The following is a 21,349-nucleotide window of genomic DNA, read 5'->3' as shown; positions in this document are numbered from 1 at the left end:
ATAGAAAAATATATACGTAATGGGGGGACAGCAGAGTGAGTATAAGGACAATACTACTTATAAAGTCCAAGTTATTCAACTCACTATCCCCGGATCCAAGGGGTAGTATAAAGACAAGATAAAAACACACTCCGTGTTGAGTTTAGAAATAGGTAACTACGTTTTTCTGTTCTTTATACGGTTAGACAAGAATAGAAGATAAAATAAAAAAAATAAAGCCTTGACTTATGTATTTGTTGTATAATACCCAAATACCGGAAAGCGTTTGGATCGGTATCCCAATAGCAAATAGCAAATCGTTAATGGCTGGTCGTCGTTATGTTTTAATATTTGATTTAATTCAAAATTTTTTTTTAGCAACAAAAATTTGTAGCTCGCCTTTGTTTATCTTTTCTTAAATTTTGGTGTCGGCGAGGGAAATCATAAACAAAGTAGTAATGTTTAACAACAACACAACAATATCATATGCTTGAAAAGGTCACAATACACCTACTGTGTTCAAGTATAGGCCAATAAATATTACAGAGTGGAACTACGAAATAAATTCTATAATTATTCTACAAGACCATTACAAACAAAGACAAAAAAAGGAAAAATTTTGTGAAAGTGACTTGGATATTTTTACTTTTGGCTTTGGTATCTACTTCTGTTTTAACGCCCAATTGAATATTATCCATAAAACATAGCAATTCTCAAATAAAAAACAGTGTTTTTTTCTTTCTTTACATGATAGAATTGAGTTGATAGAAAGGTCGAACACCAAATTAAAGAAGAACTAAGGACAACGAAGGAGTAAAGGGAGAGACGTTCTAAAACCTTAAAACTACTTATCGCAAACGAATAATAACCTTTATAATACATCCTATAAAAAAGCAAATTTACGTAAACCTATTATGAGTGCTGAAGTAACCGAACAGAAGGTCACGGCTATCGGTCATACAAATCGGAAAATTTGTGCCAATTGTAATAAAATTATAAGTCATAGCAGTCAAGAGAGGAAACCTATACTCAAGGCGCTAGGAAAATATTACCACGAGGAGTGTTTTACTTGCCACGATTGCCAGAAACCATTAAAGCCGAAGTACTTCCCCTTTGAAATAGATGAGAAAGAAGGAAAAGAAACTATTTTGCTTTGCCAATATCATTACTTTGAAAGAAATAGTTTACTATGCCATGTGTGTGATGAACCGCTAAGAGGATTATATTTTACCGCGTTTGGCAACAGGTATGACGAAGAGCATTTTTCTTGTACAATTTGTCATACCCCATGTGGCGTGAGGAAATGTTTCATTAACGATGACAAACTTTATTGTCGTTTCCACTTCATCAAATATTTCTCCAAAAGATGTGTAGGTTGTGATTTCCCAATATCGGACCAATATATTGAATTCCCAAAAGGTGACCAAATATTGTGCTGGCACCCTGAGTGTTATGGTATCCATAAATATTGGCATGTTGATTTATCTGCAGCTAAGTTGGGCCTTACTAGCATACCGAAAGCCGCGTTAGAGTCTCCTTTACAAATAGAAAAGAAACTGGCTAATGAAGTTGCAAACTTGGATAAACAAATGCAGGCATTTTCGTTTATTCTAAATAAGACATGGTCTGTTCTCTATAGATTTGAAGAGGAAGCTGCAAGCTGTATCTCAGATATGTTCCAATTCCTAACTACGTCAGATCAAATGAAGGGAGTCGATGCCACTGCACTCCTAGTTCTAAAAGTGAGTTGTTTGTTTAAAGGTTTAGATACTTTACAAATCTACAACACCAAAAACTCCCAAACAGAACAATCAAATGATATTTTACATCCAAGCGATTCACCTGATTTTCGATCTCATTTTATCAAATTGCCCAGAAATTTGTCGAAGAAGATTATGATATATTTACAGTTTTTAAGAAAATTACAGGCTGGTGAGTCTTCAAAAGACCTCAATTTATCTGCATTCATGTCTGCGATTACCGGCTTAGCGCAGTATCTAAAGTTATTGACAAGGTATGGTCTGTACTTAGCACTAGAACGGAATAAGGAATTGACAAATGTAAATCCCTTAATGAAATTCTTACGTGAGGTTGAAAAGAACGAAGTTTTTATTAGAGATCCGTTTACATCTATCAATGTTTCTCTTAATGCTACTGACAACTGTACTGAATGTCAAACTTATATACAAGATGAGTGTATTCAGTATCATGAGTTTAGATGGCACCTGAAGTGTTTTAAATGTTCAAAATGTGATAAAGCTGTACGACCTAGTGACGTTACTGATAGTACCTTTAATAAAGAATCAAAATCAATACTTTGTTCTAGATGTTCAGTTGACGATGCTGCTTCGACTCCTGGCTTTAAGCATGTATCAAGTTTGGCACAGTTATTATACCTATTGAAGATTGCACTAGTCAAAACAAAGACAGTTATGGAATTACAATATAGAGAAGGTAATAAGAATCCAAATAACAGTATTTCAAAAGACCATTTTAAATTGGAGGAAACATATATTAGGACATTAAATGATGTAAAAAGGCTAAAATCGAAGAGGGAAAGCATAAAACTGTCTAACGATAAAAGAGATGCCCGTAAATCAGTTGTTCTAGAAATTCCAGAGGAAGATTTGAATAATAAACTAACTAATGATGGGAGTTTGGTTATCAAAACTGACAACGGTGCTGAAAATACTGACAAAGAAGAGCTGATTTTTGGGAACAATAAAACATTAACTCTAGATGATATATCTAGAATTGTTGCCGCAGAACAAGCAAGAGAGTTGAGGCCTAATGCGTTCACGCATTTCAAAACATTGAAAGAGGAGCCTGATATTGTATCAAATGGTCGCCGTAGAACAGGTGTTTATTATTCTGAACTTGACAGTGATAGTTTAACATTGATAAAAATGATCAGTTTATCATTTCTAGAATATGATTATTCAAAGACAGAAAATATTACTTTTGATTTTAAAAAGATAGCAATAAATATAAACAAAACGGTAAAAACGGCCCAAAATTCCAACTTTTGGAATAAGATGTGGAATATGATGAATAAAGAACCTAAGAAAACTACACCAAGGAAAGTTTTTGGAACTTCATTAGATGATTTGTGTTTATTTTGTGGCGTGGATTCTGAATTAGGCGTTGGTCCACGAAAGATTAGAATTCCAGTACTAATTGACGAGTTAGTATCTTCTTTGAAGCAGTTAGATATGACAGTTGAAGGTGTATTCAGAAAAAACGGTAATATAAGAAGACTACGTGAACTAACCACATCAATAGATATGACACCATCGAGAAGTGTTGATTTTTCGAATGAAAATGCAATTCAACTATCAGCACTTTTAAAGAAGTTTTTAAGAGAGTTACCAGATCCTCTGTTAACATCGGAATTGTATGATTTATGGCTTGGTGTAGCAAAGTTGGGAGATCCAATTAACAAGCAGAAAAACTTTTCCTTGGTATATTCGCTTTTACCACTTTACAATAGAAACGTACTAGAAGTGCTCTTATCGTTTTTGAATTGGACATCTTCATTTTCCTATATTGAAAATGAGATGGGGTCTAAAATGGATATTCACAATCTTTCTACTGTCATAACTCCGAATATATTATATTCAACATCCGATACGTCATCAGACTCTCAACCAAAGGCACTAGAAGTCCAGGCCAATACCTTTGCACAAAAAAACGGTGAAAATTATTTTATGGCTATTGAAGTTATTGACTACCTAATTACACATAACGAAGATATAAGCATGATTCCAAACTTCCTGATGACCATATTTGAGGAGATTAAATCCAAGAACATATCAAATTTTGATGAAATCAGACAATATGTAGTAGGTAAAATGAATTCAAACCTCGTTGATTTTTCAGAATTTGAAAATATCAAATCCCCGTTAGTAAAGAATGCAGTTTCTCAAATACTTCAATCATCAATAAAGGATAACTCTAATGATGCTCATGAGATTTGAATAGAATAATCTTTACGATAATTAATATTTCGTTCGTTGGCACGGATTAATAAAATGTAAATTTTCTAAATCTTTGGTATAAGCTTTTTATACATAGACTCTAGAACTGCCTTTAAAGGATGGTTAATATTATGTACATCTCGAGTGTTAAGATATTCTATATACGCAGCCTTTCTAAAGTTTTTATGCGATATTGATACGCCGTATAATTGAGCATGTATTGCATCTGCAAATGCAAAAAGAGCAACATTTTCTGAGTATAGTCGTATTGTAAGTAAAGGAATTGTTTTACTGAGCTTATAATAAGGAATTTCTAATGTTATCACAATACTCTTGACTATATTTTGGAGGTCAATTAATGTTTCTTGGTCGATAGAATCAACTGCAAGGGCTGTGTAATTTTCTCTACTCATTTTTTTGTGATCAATTCTCATTTTGTCAAAGGTTAAGGCTTTATTGACGTTACCTTTTACTGATATTAGATTCAGTTCCATTTCTTTGTTCTGGTTTGTCAGTACCTCTATTTTACTTTCTAAGCTTTTGACTTTGTTTCCTTCATTTTGTATCTGTAACTCTAATTGATGACATTTCATGATAAGGCATTCGTTATCTTTTCTTATTCTTTTTAATTCACTATCTATATTTAATGACGCATTTTTCATAGTTTCACCAGTTGAATTGCTTTCTAGAAGTTTTTTTTCCAGACTTTGTATTTTGCACTCAAGTTCCTTATTGTTAATGCTGAGCTTATTTATTTTCTCAATTGAAAAGCTATGCTCATTTATTTTTAGTTCAAGTTCTTCAGTCACATGTAATAACTTGTTTTCAAGTTCAGACATACTATTCAACTTACTGGAATTGTCTTTAGACAAATAGCCGACAAATTCTGGATGATTTTCTTTCATTATGGCGTCTAATGAGGAAATCCCAGTATTGTGCTGAACTTGTTTCATTATATACAAGCCGATTGGGACTTTAAATAATGTAAGCTGTTGTATAAAATTCTTCAGGTTTTGAGTACGTATTGAGTTTTGATACTTCACTGTATCAATCTCATGGGAATAATCATTAATAGCAGTGTTTTTTGCATCAATTTCTTTTTCTTGTCGAATTACTTTCATTTCTAGACTCTTAAGGTCCTCTAACAAGACACTGTATTTGTGAGAGTATTCCGAAAATTCCCTTAAAATACACTCAACCTTGCTTTTATATTGCTTATGTTCATTTGCATCATTAATCATTTCAACTTCTTTAAGTAAAAAGCAAAATTCCTCGATAATTGCACTATATATGGTAAATTCAACATCATTGTGAACAATTGTATTATCTCCATTCAGTATATTCATTATGCTTTCAATGATTTGGTTAGCACTGGAATAGATTTTTGAATCATCACTTACAGCTGTTGATGTACTCATCTGAACATGCACTTTATTTTGCTTATCAATTTTTTGAGGCAAAGCAGTTTGTTCTTCGACAGGAGTTTTCCCATCAAACACATCATCATATTCTGGTGATAGGATATCTGGGATATAGGCATCATCATATACCAACTTATTTACTGCCTCCTCATATTCTACTATATGGTTATTAGATTTTTCACGAATTGGTATTGAAGTGCCATCTTCTGCTAGAAAAATATTATTATCTTTTTTCCCTTATTTACATCATCTTGTTTTAATTTAGGACTGCATTGTTGTGGTCCAACAGTACTATTTTTTTTTGAACTATTCGTGATGCCTTCCTTCGTGAGGATATGTTTTGCCTGATAATGTTCTGGAGATTTCGTTGGACTGAACCCAATAAAGTGTTGAAACCTATTGGGCGACAGTAATAAATTACCATCAGATTTGTGATGGGTTTTATTTTTAGAAGCGACTATAATCGATGACTCGAGAGGATATTCTACATCTGGATTATCTGGAGAACTGGTACCTTGATTATATAAGTCTACAGTTGGTTTACCCAATAAAAAGTTCGTAAACCCTCTGAAAGAATCCATAATAAACTCAGTTCAGTTTAAACCGTATAAGAATAATAAATATTGTAAACCACACAATTTCGAACATATAATATCAAATTAAAAAAAAAAAGCTATATTGCTACCGTTGGTGACCTAATTTTTTGAATTCATACGAATGGTAGTTAGTTTATTAACGACCAAATGAGATTATCCGTTTGCGCTCCCTTGATTAAATATAAAATTAATCTAGCTTTTTGTGTCACCTCTATGTGGGAAGATTAAACCTAAAAAAGCAAAAAAATAACAATAATAGCAATAATAGATATTAATGTAGATATCATTTCAACAATTTCAGTGTTAGGAGTTCCAATAATACTGTCTACAGTTTAGTATATCAAAGTTATAGTTTTTATCTTTTCGATTATTTTTAAACAATGCCAATAAAGGATCAAGAATTTCAGTGTACGCACGTAGTCATCGCTTTTGTAATATTCGTAAATTAGACCACTTTATTGGTGGTGATAATTTTTTTAATAGTAATTACCAGAAATATTGTAAAAGCTTACAAATATATACTCGATTATTTCATTGTTTAGAAATCTTCAGGATTGAATAGGTCCAAGTCAGAATCCATAGCTTCATCATCATCATGATTTGAGATCTTATCATAACCAGTTCCATTCTCATCATCATTATTATTTGAAGCCCCAAATATGAATGAATCCTCTTCCTTCTTGTCCTCCTGTTGTATCTCTTCTGATTGTTGGTCATTGGATGGTACACTCTCTTTTGGCTGAGGTTCGCTTTCGTCTTCCTCCGGTTGCCCTGGGATATGCGTAAGTTCCTTAACATGTAGAGAAGCCATTGCAAGCATACCTTTACGTAGTGCATCTTCAGCAGGCCAGATGAAATTATTAGGTCCGATGGAGCCTCTATCAAATGTGGGTGGAATCTTAGTAAATTTGGCTAATTTTGTAGCATAATCCAACAAAACGTTTGACTTTATCTTTTCCCGTTGCTTCAGTATAATCTTCTTCTCGAACTCTACTTGCTCCAAAAATGGTAATGAGTTTAAATCGTCGTGACATTCGTTAAGCAATTCCAGAACTTTCTGAGTGCTTTCATCTAACTTAAAAGCATCATTATCAAGCTCTTGGAGTCTACCACATATTCTGTCATATTGTGGTAATGAATCCAAAGTGCTGTATAATTGTTTGTCAACATTAATAAGGTCCTTACCTACTTCTACAGTGGGTTTAAACTTATCAACACTCTCGATTAGCTTACTCAATGCCTTCTCATATCCTTCAAGATCATTGTACAATTGTACCCTACTAACATCATCATCAATAGAGCCGTTATTGACCTCAGTAAGCAAAGACATTGTCGGTATTGTTGCTTGAATATTCGGCTCAAAAGCCGTACCGTCTGGGCCAGCCATAATAACAGGTTTATATGTTGTCGTTTTTTTAGAGGGGCTATGCTCTCTTCCTAAATAAAAAGCAATTGTACCTTTTTCACTGTACAAACTTAGCGAATTCCTTGATACAGTACACTTTATTCCAAGATCAGCTGTCCAGTTCGTTGTGCTCTCAAAGCATTTGCATGCCATTTTTTTTCAAAATTCCTCGCTCTCGCTGCGTTAAGGCTTCGTAACTGTTGAGTACGAGACGACTAAAGAAATATTGGATGATAACAATGATTGATCATAGCTACATGAGCATCAATAGATATTACAATGGCCATGCTATCACTTATTATCACATCAGTATTGTGTCCTTAAATTTAATAAATCTTTCAAATTTATATATTAGAAATTATATAACAGTAGGAAGAAATGATAACACTAGTTACAGCCTCTGCATTAGATGTAAATGGTAAGTATAATAGTCAAGTACTTGATTTTAACATGTATGTATTAGGAACTTAGCTTACATATATGAACAGAGAACAGTACGTGAATTTTTTATCAAAGAAAAAAAATATATATAGTATTAAATTGAAGTGTTAATGTATTGTCTCTTTTAAATTTTCATTTGATCACCAGGATGAAAGGGAAATATAATATAAACAATCTAATAGAAGATAATAAGAAGTGAGGGTGAAGATGTGAGTTGTGGTATAGTATTTAAGGGGTCATTATTAGTTCAGAAAATGAAGAGCAAACAGAGATCAATCTAACAGTAAAGTCATTATGATTTTGAAGACATTAGATAAACAAAACCTATAGATTTATTTTCGGTTTTGAGCATCCACAACAAAAAGTCTATCCACAATCCATAAAAGTAGCGTAGAATAAGAAAATAACCAGTAGGAAAAAAAAATTTTATAATATCAAATCTATTAAATTTTGTATTTTTTTGTTTTTGAATAAGGATGACACTTAGCTTCACTGGGAAAGTTTCTATTTGTTTTCATTTATACGGCATTAAATTATATTAGTCAGTTTGCTCGTGTAGAGTGTTTAGGCCCCTTGGTATCCTTGGGATGTTGTCTTTCTGTAATTGTTTGAGCAATTCCTCTTCGAAACCATTTCTCCACAAGGAGTGGTTCTCACCGATGACGTAGGTTAGATTTCTCTTCATGTAACCTTCTGGACCTAGGTAATTCAAGGTCTCGATAATATCATCAAGCAGCACAGTTTTACCGGAACCCATTTCCTCTCCGATACCTGGGTGTTTTACATTTACGATATGAACATGGAAATGGTAGAACGATGGGTGGTAATGAACAAATATTCTCAACTCATCTGGATGGATGGCATAGTTGAAACAAGCTGGGATAATAGTCTTTAGTGTACTGTTCAGTCTATTCAACCAGTCCTGGTGTTCTGGTCTCAAGTCTCTCAGAGACTTGATATCCTCACGATAGACAATTGCCATCAAGTATAGCGCATCCAAGTTGACACCGTCCCATTTCATGTCAGGGAACACTAGGAACCCGTCTTCGTCCTTGTCCTCAAGGTGTTTGTAGACAATTCTGTGGTCCTCGGCGCCGTGATACAAGATATTGTTAACCCATTTCATCATCTCGCTAGTAGTCATCTTCTGGATGTAAGGAACGACATACTTCTTGTACATTTCTGGAGTCTCTGTGACCAGATGGAACTCCTGTTGGTCATACCGCCTGATATGGATGTTTGTAGCTGGGTATATCAAATTCAGCTTGACGGTTGGGTTTTTGTCCAGGTTCTGTTTGATCACTGAGAGGCCCCAGTAGTAGATATCATTGGAGGATATCTCCTCCACATCCGTGATCCCGGTCAGACACGAGTACTGGTTCTCCCTGTGGAAGAAAACAGGCGTGCTACGCCCATCTGCAGATGGTCTTCTCACTGTCTCTTCGAACATAAAGTGTGTCTTCTCACACGTCAAGATCGCATATTCACCGTCAATGGTCCCCAACAAGGAGATAACCTTCGTCTGCGGATTCGAATCAAGAACCCTCTCGAACATAAACTTATTGATCTTCTTGGCAAGCTCCTTAGACCCCTCATCAGGAACCCATTTCTCCTCCTCTACTTCCACCCTCGGAATACCCCCGCCTTCCATCTTGAATATCTCATTCTTATATATCTCAGAAGACTTTGGTGGCGTATTCATAGTTGTGCTAGGCATTTTCTAATTTTTTTATAACTGTCTATTGTTGTTTGAATAAAAAAGGTTTCACTTGTATTTTTTTTTTTGTTCAACACCAAGTTCTTTTTTATAATAAAAGCAATTTGAAAATTAGTTATCCTCCTTTTTTTTTTAAAATCCCAAATGAAATAATGGTTAAAACTAGACCCCCTTCTCAAATCAATCAAATCAATAAATATAAACTAGAATTGAAGTTGAAACTAATTAAAATTAATAATTTCGTAATTGGGATGCATACAAATAACAACCCCTTCCTTTAAAAACTAATCCCCTTAAAAGAAGTACATTACCCGGAATCAATAATTTATACTGAGAGGGGCGCAAATTGAGAATCCTTCTCTCTGCGGGTTTTCTCTGGCATCCATCCAATTATCACAAGCATTACCCTGCTGCTAAAGCCACTGCGTTGGGACCAACCCCCCCGCACACACACAGACGAACACGCAGAAAAGAACAGTTTTTATGTTGCCACGGAGAAACAGCCGTAGACCCCCCCTTTGATAAAACTCCAGATCAGGCCTTGGCCCCCCCCCTCTCTTCTCACAACCCTGTGCGGCTGTTTCTGAGAGAGAGAGAGAGAGATTAAAGGAAAAAACCAAGGGCGCGGGGGTGATTAAAGGCCGTAGGAAATTAGAAAAAAAAATATAATGACGTAGTATCACGTGATTTATCTTGGGCGTTAAGAATCATATCTCTCTCAAGAGTCCTGGAACAACTGGTTGTAGTGGAGGCCTTCCACCAGTTCAGAGAAGCCAGCGTTGTAGTTGTTCCAGAACTCGTCGGCGAGGGACTGGGCCAAAGTGTCCAGTTGCTCGTCTGGGATATCTGTTGCGATGGGGAGGAAACCGTCGTTCTCGGCGATGGAGGGTGTGGTGAATGCGTCGCTCTGCGTTTCTTGGTATCCCGAGTTGATGTTGTATGGTGAGCTTGCAACAGTGCCACGGTGGATGATAGGCGTGGTCATATGGTGTGAGTTTAACGGTGTGGTGGTATTGAGGTTTGGGGTTCCTATATATGGGCCAGTTGCGGTGATTGTACTGCTACCGTTAATATTGCTATTGCTATTGCTATTGCTATTGCTATTGCTGCTGCCGCTGTTGTTGTTGTATGACATGTTTCCATCATAAACGCAACCGCAAGGAGGTAGTTTCTGTCTTCCCTTGGGGCTCATGGTTAGCCAGTTTTCTTCTGCTTGTGTTCTATATTCAATAACTTTCTGTAACAATGTTCTGTGTGCCCTTTCCAGTGCCATGGTGACCACAAAGGTATGAGACCGGCTCATCACATTCAGCATACCTTTGCTGATCTCTTCATTGTGCCACTTATCAAACATATCAGAATATATTCTGAAAGAGGCCAGCAATGAGATGTTTGAATTCACTCTTAGAGTTGTGGTGTCATTCTCTACAACATCCTGTAATTCCTTGTTAATAAATTTCCCGCTCTCAAACAGTGTTAACTTATGGTATAGTATTGCACAGAATAAAGTTATTGCCTTCTGAAACAAACAATTGGTAATTGATAACGAGAATGAAAGGTATGGTGTGATGTATTCAGATTCATTTAACATATTGCGGTGGAGTATCTTATCCTGCCCATAACAGTACAACGTAATGTTAACAACCAGTGCCACGGACATTAGTGAATTCTTTAGTATTTTATTTTTCAGTTCTATTGAACGTTCTTTGTTGACGGCAAATCGAAGTGAGTAATATGTAATGATTAAATTTAACGCCAATGATAGGATCCTTATATCCATGAGCACCTCAGAGTTCATCAATTCGTAATTTGTATAATCAGCCAGATTTGGAAAATCTCTCTCCACTAGTAGTGTGGTTTCTTCGCAATATTCGACTAGATTAGGTATTACCCTCTTATTATACATACTTTGAATGTGGACTCTAGCTATTTTAAGAATCCTTTTCATCTTGCTGTAATAACTATCACCCTCATTGTCGTCTAGAATATTCGGCAGACTATCATCTAGTAGCGAAGTATTAATTAAAAGAGGTCGGCCTACATGAAGTGCGACATTGACATCGGCGAAAAGGACCCAGATCCAAAGGTTTTCAACTGACTTTAGGTTACCTACATTGGCTTCTTGCCCTTCGTAAATAGAGTGGCTTAGATGCAAACCAATATTGGTGGCAGAAGTGCATAGCATGTCTACAAGATTCAGCATGTGAATCTCATCTCCACACGGTGCGTAGTATTCTCGATAATAATATCGTAGTAGTAGAAATTGAGTTCTTTCTAAATATAAGATTTTGGAAGTAGAGCAGCCTGTAAGAACAATACAGAACTTTCTGATCACGCTGGGCACATCCTCGTAGTAATAGCTGATGCACAAGATCATCAGAATCACGGCCATCTTATAGTAGTTACGCTTCGCACCAATCCTAATATTAGCAATTTTACGCTCCCTACCATCATTAATATAATCACCTGGTTCAAACTCCTGGTAAAAATCATTCAGAACTTTACTACAGTCCAGAACAGTGCTAATTTCATTGTGTGGAGGCACTTTAAAGAAGTCCTTAATGATTTGACATATCTTTTCAAACGGAGGTAATACGTCAATGACCTGTTTAAATTGACTCTCTATATCTGTATTCTCGTCTGAGTTTATTAGCTCCAGTTCCCGAAGGATTGGAGTTGTGTGATGTGATTTCCACTTATTTCTCTCGATCTTTACCTTAGCATACAGTTTCCTGTACTTTTCGATGAAGTCATGCGTCTGGAAACGGATGTATGTTCTACTTGCGGTGGGGCCATACAGGATTTTTCTTCCCGAACCCTTTGTCTGTAGGAAATAAAGGTCAGCAAATGGGTTAACCACTCCGGTTTCCTTTTCCTTAAGCTTAGCTGCAGTCTCTGGGTCAACAGCCTTCAATGCTTTTTCCAATTCTTCTACTTTCTTCAACAGCGCAACGTTAGGCACAGAATCAAAGACTTCCTCCAGTTTCACCTCCCTGGTGTCGACATGCTCTTCATATATGCAGACTTGTAACTTTCGGCTCACGCAGGTGCTGCACATCGGCCTTGCAGTATCACATTTCAGCTTCCTCCTTCTGCAAAACGCACACGCTCTTACCACTTTCTTCCTAGTACGTTTGGGTCTCTTCTTATTAATCTTACCATTCAGCATCTTCTCAGCTAGCGAGTCTACTGTTGGAGAAACATCAGGTGTAGACATGTTGATATTGATCTTTTTAGAAATTACCTTTTTCTTCTATAATATGTGTTACTATAAAGCATAAGTGTGTTAGTTCTTATTGCTTAAATAGCTCTCCTTTGGCTTATACAATATATGTCGTTGTCACTATTTATTACACTCAAGATATATAAGCAAAAAATGTAGCCTTCGGTTCACGAAATAAACTCGCCCGCAGTCCATGCATTCTCTAATAAAAGAAAAGATCTAAAATGTAAGAATCTACGTGCATCTGTAAGAAAACCTTCTTACTCTTTTACAAGGTATCGATCGAACTCTCAAGTACTGCACAAGAGAACTTTGGGTCCTTTACCAAAGAACAAGCCTGACATACAGTAATCTACGTCACAACGGTTGTCGCTAGTGATCGACCCATTTCCCTTTCGTTGCTTTTTTTTTCGTTCTTTCTTTCTCATATGGGTATACGTCTAGAGGTACATGTCATATGATGGTACGTATACAAATATATTAAATATATTGCACACACGTACTTCGTATATAAATACACACATGCCAAGGTTCGTATGCAAGGCTTTAAAAGAGGCTTATGCTGGTCAGTTTGGCTGGTGGTGACCTATGGTTGCGTGGTGGTTTTTGTGAGTTGTCCCCAGTACGTGATGATGTGTGAGGTGGGTAGAGAAAGGCTGTTTTACTTTCAGTTCTTCCCGCAATCCCGCTTCTCTAGTTCCACATCCTATATGAAAAGGGGTGGGGGGGCAAGAGAAAGGATTTTAGGTGGCGATTTGGGAATGATAAGGCAATGAAGACGAGAACTCGGTTACACTTAAACCCAAATACCACGTCGATTGCTGATCCCTTTTTTTTTTTGTCTTCACCTATAACGTTCTCACAACTCTATCAACTTCCTTCTACTTATCGTTCCACCCGTTCCGTCCGTGCTATAATCCCCCTTTATACACCAATAGTCGTTATACACAGATACCCACGCACAGAACACCGAACAGTGATAAAATAGTGGATGTAATATTATAGGGCCTTATTATACCTCCACAATAAAAAGCGTAGAAAAGTAAAATTGTGGGGGTACTACTGCTGTTTCTAAGTAATTATATATATACATTTTTTTTTAATGAGCCCCTCCCTTTTGGTGAAGACCATGTTTTTATAGCATCAAACAGAAATCAGGCAAACTTTAAAAAAAAAAAGGAAAGCTATGATTAAATTACTTAAAGAAAGAGGGCTTACTAAATGCAATAGAAAGATAGGGACATATTTTTTTTTAATCAATCTGTTCTTTAGAGATGTTTAAATTGATTTTTTTTTTGGATTTTGTTTTTTTGATTTACTTTACTCCCTTACATGTAAATTGTAATAACGTAATTGGGTCTTCGAAGGAGTGAACTTAACGGAGATTACATCTTTCTCTCTCTCTCTCTTGCTCTCTCTCTCTCTCTCTCTCTCTCTTTCTTCCTCCATGAACAAATTTAATCTCTCTCTCTCTTTGACAAGCTATTATTTTAAAAAAAACTCTCTTATAAATAGTTAATTCTTAATGAAAAATTTAAATACTCTTATTTAGAGGAAAATAAAATTAAAAATAAAAAAAAAACACCATAATTAAAAAAAAAATAAAATAACGCAAGATAAACAAAACACCAAAGGACTTCCTTTTTCTTTTATTTATCAAGAAAAACAAAAAAGAATCAGAAAAAACCGAACTTACGATTATATATAAAGAATTGAAAAAGACTATACGTGAACCTTTTCTAGAAAGACTACTCCTCAAAAACAAAAAAGATAGGCGATCAAAAAAATCATATAAGGAAAGTAAAACGCCAGAACATCAATCTGTAAAAATAAAAAAATGAAGCACGATGTTGCCATTCGAGCAACGCTGACAGATGGTGGTATTAAGATCAAGTCGCAGTCTAAACAACATAATCATGCATTATCTGCTGAAGGGCTTGTCCAAGGTATAATCCACAACCCACAGAGTCTGCCCAGTATATTGGGAAACTCACTCGTGGCTACGTGTTGTTCGCCGTTTGGGATCAATGACTCAGAGTTGTCACTCGATCCTGAGTCCTCTACATTCTCAATGGAAGAAGAAAGAGCAGAGCTGGCGACCAATACTTCGACTAACTTCATACCGTTCGGCAGGGTGCTGGCAGCCCAGTACAGAGACATGACCACTGGGTCGTCTCTCGCTGAACAGGATACAGAGCTATTGTTAAATAATGTTGACCATCGAGGTTACATCGACTTGACTTACGCGTGCGTTAAGGGCAACGATGTCGTGCCAGTGACAGCATTCTTACAGATAGACTACGTGCCTATGGCACACGAACACGAAGACCTGGTTCAATTGATCATGGACAAGAGTTATCAAAATGTGAAACGCCATAGATCTATCTTAGTGATTATCAACCCTCATGGTGGCCAAAAGAAAGCTATGAGTATCTTTACTGAAAGAATAGCTCCTATCTTGGCCGCTAGTGAGTGTTTCTTCGAGCTAAGAGAGACAGAGTATTCTGGACACGCTGTTGAGATTGCCAAATCTGTTGATCTAGATAAATTTGATACTATAGCATGTGCCTCTGGTGATGGTATCCCTTATGAGGTCATTAATGGTCTGTATAGAAGAGAAGATAGGGTTGATGCCTTCAATAGAATCGCTGTGACGCAGTTACCATGCGGGTCAGGTAACGCGATGAGCATTTCTTGTCACTGGACTGATAACCCATCTTTTGCTGCATTGTGTCTGATAAAATCTGTGGAGTCGAGAATAGATTTAATGATGTGCTCCCAACCTTCTTTTGTTGATGAATCTCCTAGACTCTCTTTTCTGAGTCAAACATACGGTGTTATTGCCGAATCAGATATAAATACCGAATTTATCAGATGGATGGGCCCAATGAGATTCGATATTGGCGTTGCCTTTAATGTTTTGCAAGGCAAAAGCTACCCTTGTGATATATATGTGAAATATGCTGCGAAGTCGAAACATGATTTGCATGTACACTATATTAAGAGCAAAAACTCACACTGTCTGGAATTTGAAAACTGCAAAGATAACGATGACTCTGAAAGTACATTATCCGCTTCAGTACCACCCAGTTGTAGTGTAATGGAAGATGACATGAAACTTAAATATCCTTTAAAGGAAGGTGTGCCAGATGATTGGGTTAAAATAGATACCTCCGTAACTGATAATCTGTCAATATTTTATACCGGAAAAATGCCTTATGTGGCCTCGAATACTAAGTTTTTCCCAGCTGCTTTGCCTGCGGATGGTACAATAGATATGATTATCATGAAATCTAACCTTCCTATCACAAAAATGGCCCCAATTTTATTGTCAATTGATAGTGGAGGACATGTTTTGAACCCAGAAGTTATACATAGCAAAATTTTGGCATACAAATTGGTTCCTAAAATCAAAGATAGTATAATTGCAGTGGACGGTGAAAGATATCCAGTAGAACCCTTACAAGTAGAGGTTATGCCTAGACTGTGTAAGACATTGTTGAGAAATGGTAAATATATTGACACAGAATTTGATATGTTGTGTGCTAGTTCCAAATAGCAATTAGCCAAGTCGGACAAATCTCCTGTTGTTCGGCTGGTTTTTCTTTTTTGTGTTTTTTACTTCTTTGTGTTTGCTTTCTTTCAATTCAATCGGCTATCATAGATATACAACTTCGCAATTAAAACTAATGGACAACTAATTTCATTTTATTCTAATAATTAATTTTTATTGAAATGTTTTCCTACAATCGCATTTAGTTTAGCAATTTAATTATCTAATAGGTTGCAGAGATCCAACCAAAAAGTAATTTCATATTTTTTTTTCCCTGAGAACTATACTCTTTTTCTAAATAAAATGCCTTCTATAGATTATATTAATTTGGGTAATTATAGATTTATCATTAAAAAGGTTACAAAAAAAAAAGTTCATATGCCTACAAATTCGTAGCTAATCTAGAATCTAAATTTACATGCGACACAGTGCTCATTTGGTACTATCTTTCAAGGACACAATTCTGTTCAGAACAATCTTGTCCTTGGTACTCTCCTTGTCTAAGGTAAAGTAACCAACTCTCATTGCTTGGAATCTGCAGACTTCCTTGCTGTCCTTGTCTTCTTCAACGTAAAATTCAGACTTCTTGACAGAGTCAACAACCCATGGTGAGTTTTCAATGACATGATGGAAGTTATGTTCGATAACAGAATTCTTGAAAACAACCTCACTCTCGGGGTTAATATCCTTCAAGTAACCATCTGGATGAGCAGATGGGTTTTCGGACTTGAACAATTGGTTGTAAACTCTAGTCTCAGAGATACGAATTGGAGAGTCAACCTTCTTAGAAACTGGGACCCATTGGATATAAGTTCTTGGTTTCTTTGGCTTGTCGTCATTGTCGTACTTAACGTGTATCTTAGTTATATTACCATCAGAGTCCTTTTCTACACTCTTGAAAGAAACAGTATATGGAACCTTGATCAAACCAACCGATTGATTTGGCGTTAGTCTGAAGAACTCTTTATCTTCTGTGCTTTCAGAGAAATCACTTCTTTCAATATAGAATTTATTAGTGAATGGGACAGTTCTGTCACCAAATTCTTTAGTACCAGCTCTGTATGGAATGGATACTACTTCTTCAAAATCATCTTCTAGATTATCAACAACAACTTCAATAGGATCTAAAATCATCATTAATCTTGGTGTGGAGTCCTCTAGGTACTTTCTGATCGCACTTTCAAATCTTACCACTTGGATATTGGTCGTACTAGTAGTGACACCTAGAGTGTTAATGAAGGACAGAATTGCACCAGGTGGCACACCACGTCTACGAATGGCTTCCAAGGTGAAAAGCCTTGGATCATCCCAGCCTCTGACGAAATGTTCATCAACAAGTTTAGCAATCTTACGCTTAGACAATACGGTACCAGTAATGTTCAGACGACCATATTCTCTTTGAGCAGGTCTGAAAACATGTACCTGATCACATAACCATTCGTAACTTTCTCTTGATAAGTAGAATTCAGTAGTACATAGCGAATGTGTGATGTTCTCGAAAGAATCAACCAAACAGTGAGTGAAGTCGTAAGTTGGGTAAATCTTCCACTTGGTACCGGTTCTTGGGTGTGGTGCGTTCAAAACTCTGTAGGCAATTAAATCCCACATTTGAGGTGATGGTGAAGTTAAATCTTGCTTCATTCTCAAGGTGGCCTCACCAGGCTTGTACTTGCCGTCTCTCATAGCTCTAAATTCCTCCAAATTTTGTTCTACAGATTGGTCTCTGTGCTTACAAGCGTGTCTTTCACCACCTGGAGTACCATCTTCCTTAATACCACGACTACGCTTAATTTCTTCGGCAGTACAGTGACAAACATAACCCTTACCGCACTTAATTAAGGCTTCGGCCAGTTGGTACAGTTCGTCAAAGTAGTCACTAGAGTAAGTAACTTTCCATGGCTTGAAACCTAACCAGGCAACCATACGTTGGATAGATTCGAAGTATTCTGGAGCCTCGGCTTCAGGATTAGTATCGTCGAATCTTAGATAGCAAACACCGTTGTGGTATTTGGCGTAACCGAAGTTAACCATGATAGCCTTGGAGTGACCAATGTGCAAGTATCCGTTTGGCTCTGGTGGGAATCTGGTCTGAACTTTACCCCCAGTAGCCTTCAAATGTTCAGCCATCAATTCTGGGTATGCCTGAGGATTCTCACCTACCTTATGCAAGTCTCCTAGGAAACCCTCGGTGAACATAGTTCTCTTTGGAGCGTCACCAGCGTCCGTGTTCTTCTTGGCATTGGCAGCATCATTCTTCTTCTTGCTCTTAGGCTGCTTCTTGACGACATCTCTCTCGTCCTTAGGACCCAAAACCTTCAAGATCTCCTCATCAATAATAGGTTTGAAGAGACGTGGCTCTGCCCACTTCAATTCCGGCAGTTTCTTCACGTCGGCCATGATACCAGGGACCAACTTGTATCTCTGCTCCTCGATGGAAGCCTTGTTCGCCTCAATGTATTCCACAACCTTTCTCCGCACATCTTCCTCGCCAACATGCACACCAATACCGGCCTCACTGGCCAATGCTTCCTGCGTCACCTCGGAAGCGCCACTCACATAGTTGAAGGCAGCCTCCACTTGCAAATTCGTCTTCAGGTTACCGTTCACAATGTTCTCCACCACAAGGGCAGTAGGCACCTCCTTACTCGCCTTCTTCACAATCAACGTCGCAAAAGAGTGCACTAGCGCCCTCTGAGTCTTGTCCAGCGCACTCCCGCCAGGCACTTGCCCCAAGAGAGCCTCCAACTCCCCACAAATCTTCTGGTTCTTAGTGATCTCCTTGATCTTAGCCTCCTCGTACCCAAACTTCTCCAAGATACTCATATTTTCCGCCTGCTTATTCGATCTACCACTCCCAGATCAAGCCTATAACCTTTGGGCTTAGCAGAGAATCTATTTAATATATATCCTTAATGACCTAAATCTTAACAATTCGTTATTCCAGAAAGAATCGCGATGCCCCGTGTAAAATGACTGAAAATTTTTTCGTCGTCGACCAAAATTTTTTTTCAGTTTGTTTTTGATATATTATATTATATTATATTATATTATTTTTATATTATATTATGTTTACGTTAAATTGTATTATAACGTATTGATATAAGTTCTAGACGTATCTCTCTCTATATCTCTATCTATATTTTCTAGAAGGATTAAAACATATAAGCAAATATGGATACTAAGACCCCTGTTACATTGGCTAGAGTTATCAAGGTTCTAGGTAGAACTGGTTCTCGTGGTGGTGTTACTCAAGTCCGTGTTGAGTTCTTGGAAGACACCTCCCGTACCATTGTCAGAAACGTCAAGGGTCCTGTTAGAGAGAACGATATCCTTGTGCTAATGGAATCTGAACGTGAAGCTCGTCGTTTGCGTTAATTGTTGTTCTTATCTATTGCCTGCTCTATTTACAATTATTAAATGGTTCAGTGGTTATGGCCAAAAATGAGGAGTTTTGTAACATGGTTTGTTATGTTTTTTTTTTTGTGATTTTGAATGTGTAAAGGATGAAAGGGGAGGTTTCGAGGAACGCTCTAGCAATTCTTCTCCTTTATATTCATTATCCTAGAATAAAACATATATATTTATATAAATACCTTCCTTTTCATATAATAAATAATTACAAATAGAGTAATAGAAAGAAAGAAAAAAAAATATTAATACTATAAATAATAAGTTCACACTAGAAGAAATTAAGAAATAAATAGCAAACAACTGTGTGTGGGTATAGCGTAATGCTGCCGTCCAAACACAGTACTAAGACCAAGTATACTCTAGCTGATCTGGATAGGAGTGTTAACTTGGCTCCAGAAAACAGTATCTCTAAGACCCATGATAAAAATACACTAACAAAGAATCAAGTTGATCAATCACCTGGTAGGTATACCAGCACGAATTTACAAAGTAATGCTAATGAGAAGATAACAGGTGATATAAGAACTGCTGACATAGGCACCGGCCCTACTGCAAGTAACGTCGATGAAAATTATGATGACGACTTCGAAATGATAGATGTTGATAATGAGCAAATAGAGTCGATTTCGAACTATCTAGCCAGCCAGAGGTCCTCAATTTCAACAGACACGCAGTTTGTAACGCCTACCGTGACCCAGATCATTGTACCGGAGGATAAGACTATCTTTGTGGCGGATACTAATTTCGTGATATCCCATTTGAACACATTGGAAGAACTCCGAAAGCTATCTGCACAGTATAACCATGTCATTGTAGCTCCTCTCACAACGATACGTGAACTGGATGGGCTCAAGACCACAGATGACCGTAATATTGCTAAGCTAGCTCGTTTTGGTAACGACTGGCTCTTTCGTAACCTGGGGGTGAGGGACTCGGGAATAGTGGGGCAACGGTTAAAGGAAAGACTTGACCTAAATGCAATAAAAGATGATGCTATTTTAGATTGTTGTCTATACTTCCAACATAAACTGAAACATAAACTGGTTATTTTACTTTCAAATGATAAGAACTTGTGTCTAAAAGCACTAACAGAAGGGCTGCTTACAGTTTCATATAGACCCGGCATGAGTGCTAATCTAATAGCTGAAACTGCTTACAATGAAAATATATCACGTTTTGGCGGGCAGTCAATTGTCCAACACACTCAATTGAATCTTTCAGAGGTTGCTAATTCGGTGTATGGTGAAATGCAGACAATCTTACTTACTATTATAGATCATATAATGAACCAAGCCTATGGTGATGACATCATAGCCACAAATTATGAAAAAGATAAAGTTAAAAGCTTTGCTGATGCTGGCAAAACAATTGCGCAGTTTTGGTTGGCGGTATTTGCTGATTATTTTCAACGCTATCCTGTACGCCATAATGATTGGAAGAACTTACCTGATACCGTTTTAGAGGTTCCACACAATGTTAATGACTTAAAAAACTTTTTCGAATTTTGGGAAAAAGTCTTAAAAAAACTAATAGTAAATTTAGATCAAAATGATAAGACAGTTGTCCTATCTAATATTGAGAAATGGAACAGATATATTGCTTTCTCTGAATAACGCCAGTGACATA

General features: G+C 36.8%; 9 protein-coding genes across 9 annotated transcripts; 4 read left to right on the top strand and 5 right to left on the bottom strand.

The window, feature by feature from the left end:
* Window positions 1-893: 893 nt before the first annotated feature.
* On the top strand, window positions 894-3,956 carry LRG1 (GTPase-activating protein LRG1; the record flags this gene model as incomplete). Its single annotated transcript, XM_071052009.1, has 1 exon — window positions 894-3,956. The coding sequence occupies one exon, from the start codon at window positions 894-896 to the stop codon at window positions 3,954-3,956; it is 3,063 nt and encodes a 1,020-aa protein (XP_070907399.1).
* Window positions 3,957-4,021: 65 nt separating this feature from the next.
* Window positions 4,022-5,374, bottom strand: RNJ42_01843 (uncharacterized protein; the record flags this gene model as incomplete). Its single annotated transcript, XM_071052008.1, has 1 exon — window positions 4,022-5,374. The coding sequence occupies one exon, from the start codon at window positions 5,372-5,374 to the stop codon at window positions 4,022-4,024; it is 1,353 nt and encodes a 450-aa protein (XP_070907398.1).
* A 1,137-nt stretch (window positions 5,375-6,511) lies between these two features.
* Window positions 6,512-7,531, bottom strand: MED4 (Med4p; the record flags this gene model as incomplete). The annotated part of the gene is made up of 1 exon (XM_071052007.1): window positions 6,512-7,531. One exon carries the CDS (start codon window positions 7,529-7,531, stop codon window positions 6,512-6,514), a length of 1,020 nt encoding a protein of 339 aa, XP_070907397.1.
* Window positions 7,532-8,357: 826 nt separating this feature from the next.
* Window positions 8,358-9,536, bottom strand: DCS2 (5'-(N(7)-methyl 5'-triphosphoguanosine)-(mRNA) diphosphatase; the record flags this gene model as incomplete). Its single annotated transcript, XM_071052006.1, has 1 exon — window positions 8,358-9,536. The coding sequence occupies one exon, from the start codon at window positions 9,534-9,536 to the stop codon at window positions 8,358-8,360; it is 1,179 nt and encodes a 392-aa protein (XP_070907396.1).
* A 718-nt stretch (window positions 9,537-10,254) lies between these two features.
* Window positions 10,255-12,753, bottom strand: YRM1 (Yrm1p; the record flags this gene model as incomplete). Its single annotated transcript, XM_071052005.1, has 1 exon — window positions 10,255-12,753. One exon carries the CDS (start codon window positions 12,751-12,753, stop codon window positions 10,255-10,257), a length of 2,499 nt encoding a protein of 832 aa, XP_070907395.1.
* A 1,843-nt stretch (window positions 12,754-14,596) lies between these two features.
* LCB4 (sphinganine kinase LCB4) lies at window positions 14,597-16,318 on the top strand (the record flags this gene model as incomplete). The annotated part of the gene is made up of 1 exon (XM_071052004.1): window positions 14,597-16,318. The coding sequence occupies one exon, from the start codon at window positions 14,597-14,599 to the stop codon at window positions 16,316-16,318; it is 1,722 nt and encodes a 573-aa protein (XP_070907394.1).
* A 426-nt stretch (window positions 16,319-16,744) lies between these two features.
* GLN4 (glutamine--tRNA ligase) lies at window positions 16,745-19,135 on the bottom strand (the record flags this gene model as incomplete). The annotated part of the gene is made up of 1 exon (XM_071052003.1): window positions 16,745-19,135. One exon carries the CDS (start codon window positions 19,133-19,135, stop codon window positions 16,745-16,747), a length of 2,391 nt encoding a protein of 796 aa, XP_070907393.1.
* A 348-nt stretch (window positions 19,136-19,483) lies between these two features.
* Window positions 19,484-19,687, top strand: RPS28A (40S ribosomal protein eS28; the record flags this gene model as incomplete). The annotated part of the gene is made up of 1 exon (XM_071052002.1): window positions 19,484-19,687. One exon carries the CDS (start codon window positions 19,484-19,486, stop codon window positions 19,685-19,687), a length of 204 nt encoding a protein of 67 aa, XP_070907392.1.
* Window positions 19,688-20,043: 356 nt separating this feature from the next.
* Window positions 20,044-21,336, top strand: SWT1 (mRNA-processing endoribonuclease; the record flags this gene model as incomplete). Its single annotated transcript, XM_071052001.1, has 1 exon — window positions 20,044-21,336. The coding sequence occupies one exon, from the start codon at window positions 20,044-20,046 to the stop codon at window positions 21,334-21,336; it is 1,293 nt and encodes a 430-aa protein (XP_070907391.1).
* Between the last annotated feature and the right edge of the window lie 13 nt (window positions 21,337-21,349).

The sequence above is a fragment of the Nakaseomyces bracarensis genome, assembly GCF_045282275.1.
Source record: "Nakaseomyces bracarensis strain CBM3 chromosome Unknown Scaff7_0, whole genome shotgun sequence".
Lineage (NCBI taxonomy): Eukaryota > Fungi > Ascomycota > Saccharomycetes > Saccharomycetales > Saccharomycetaceae > Nakaseomyces > Nakaseomyces bracarensis.
Note: the sequence above shows the minus strand (reverse complement) of the source record. Positions and strands in the feature narration are given on the sequence as shown.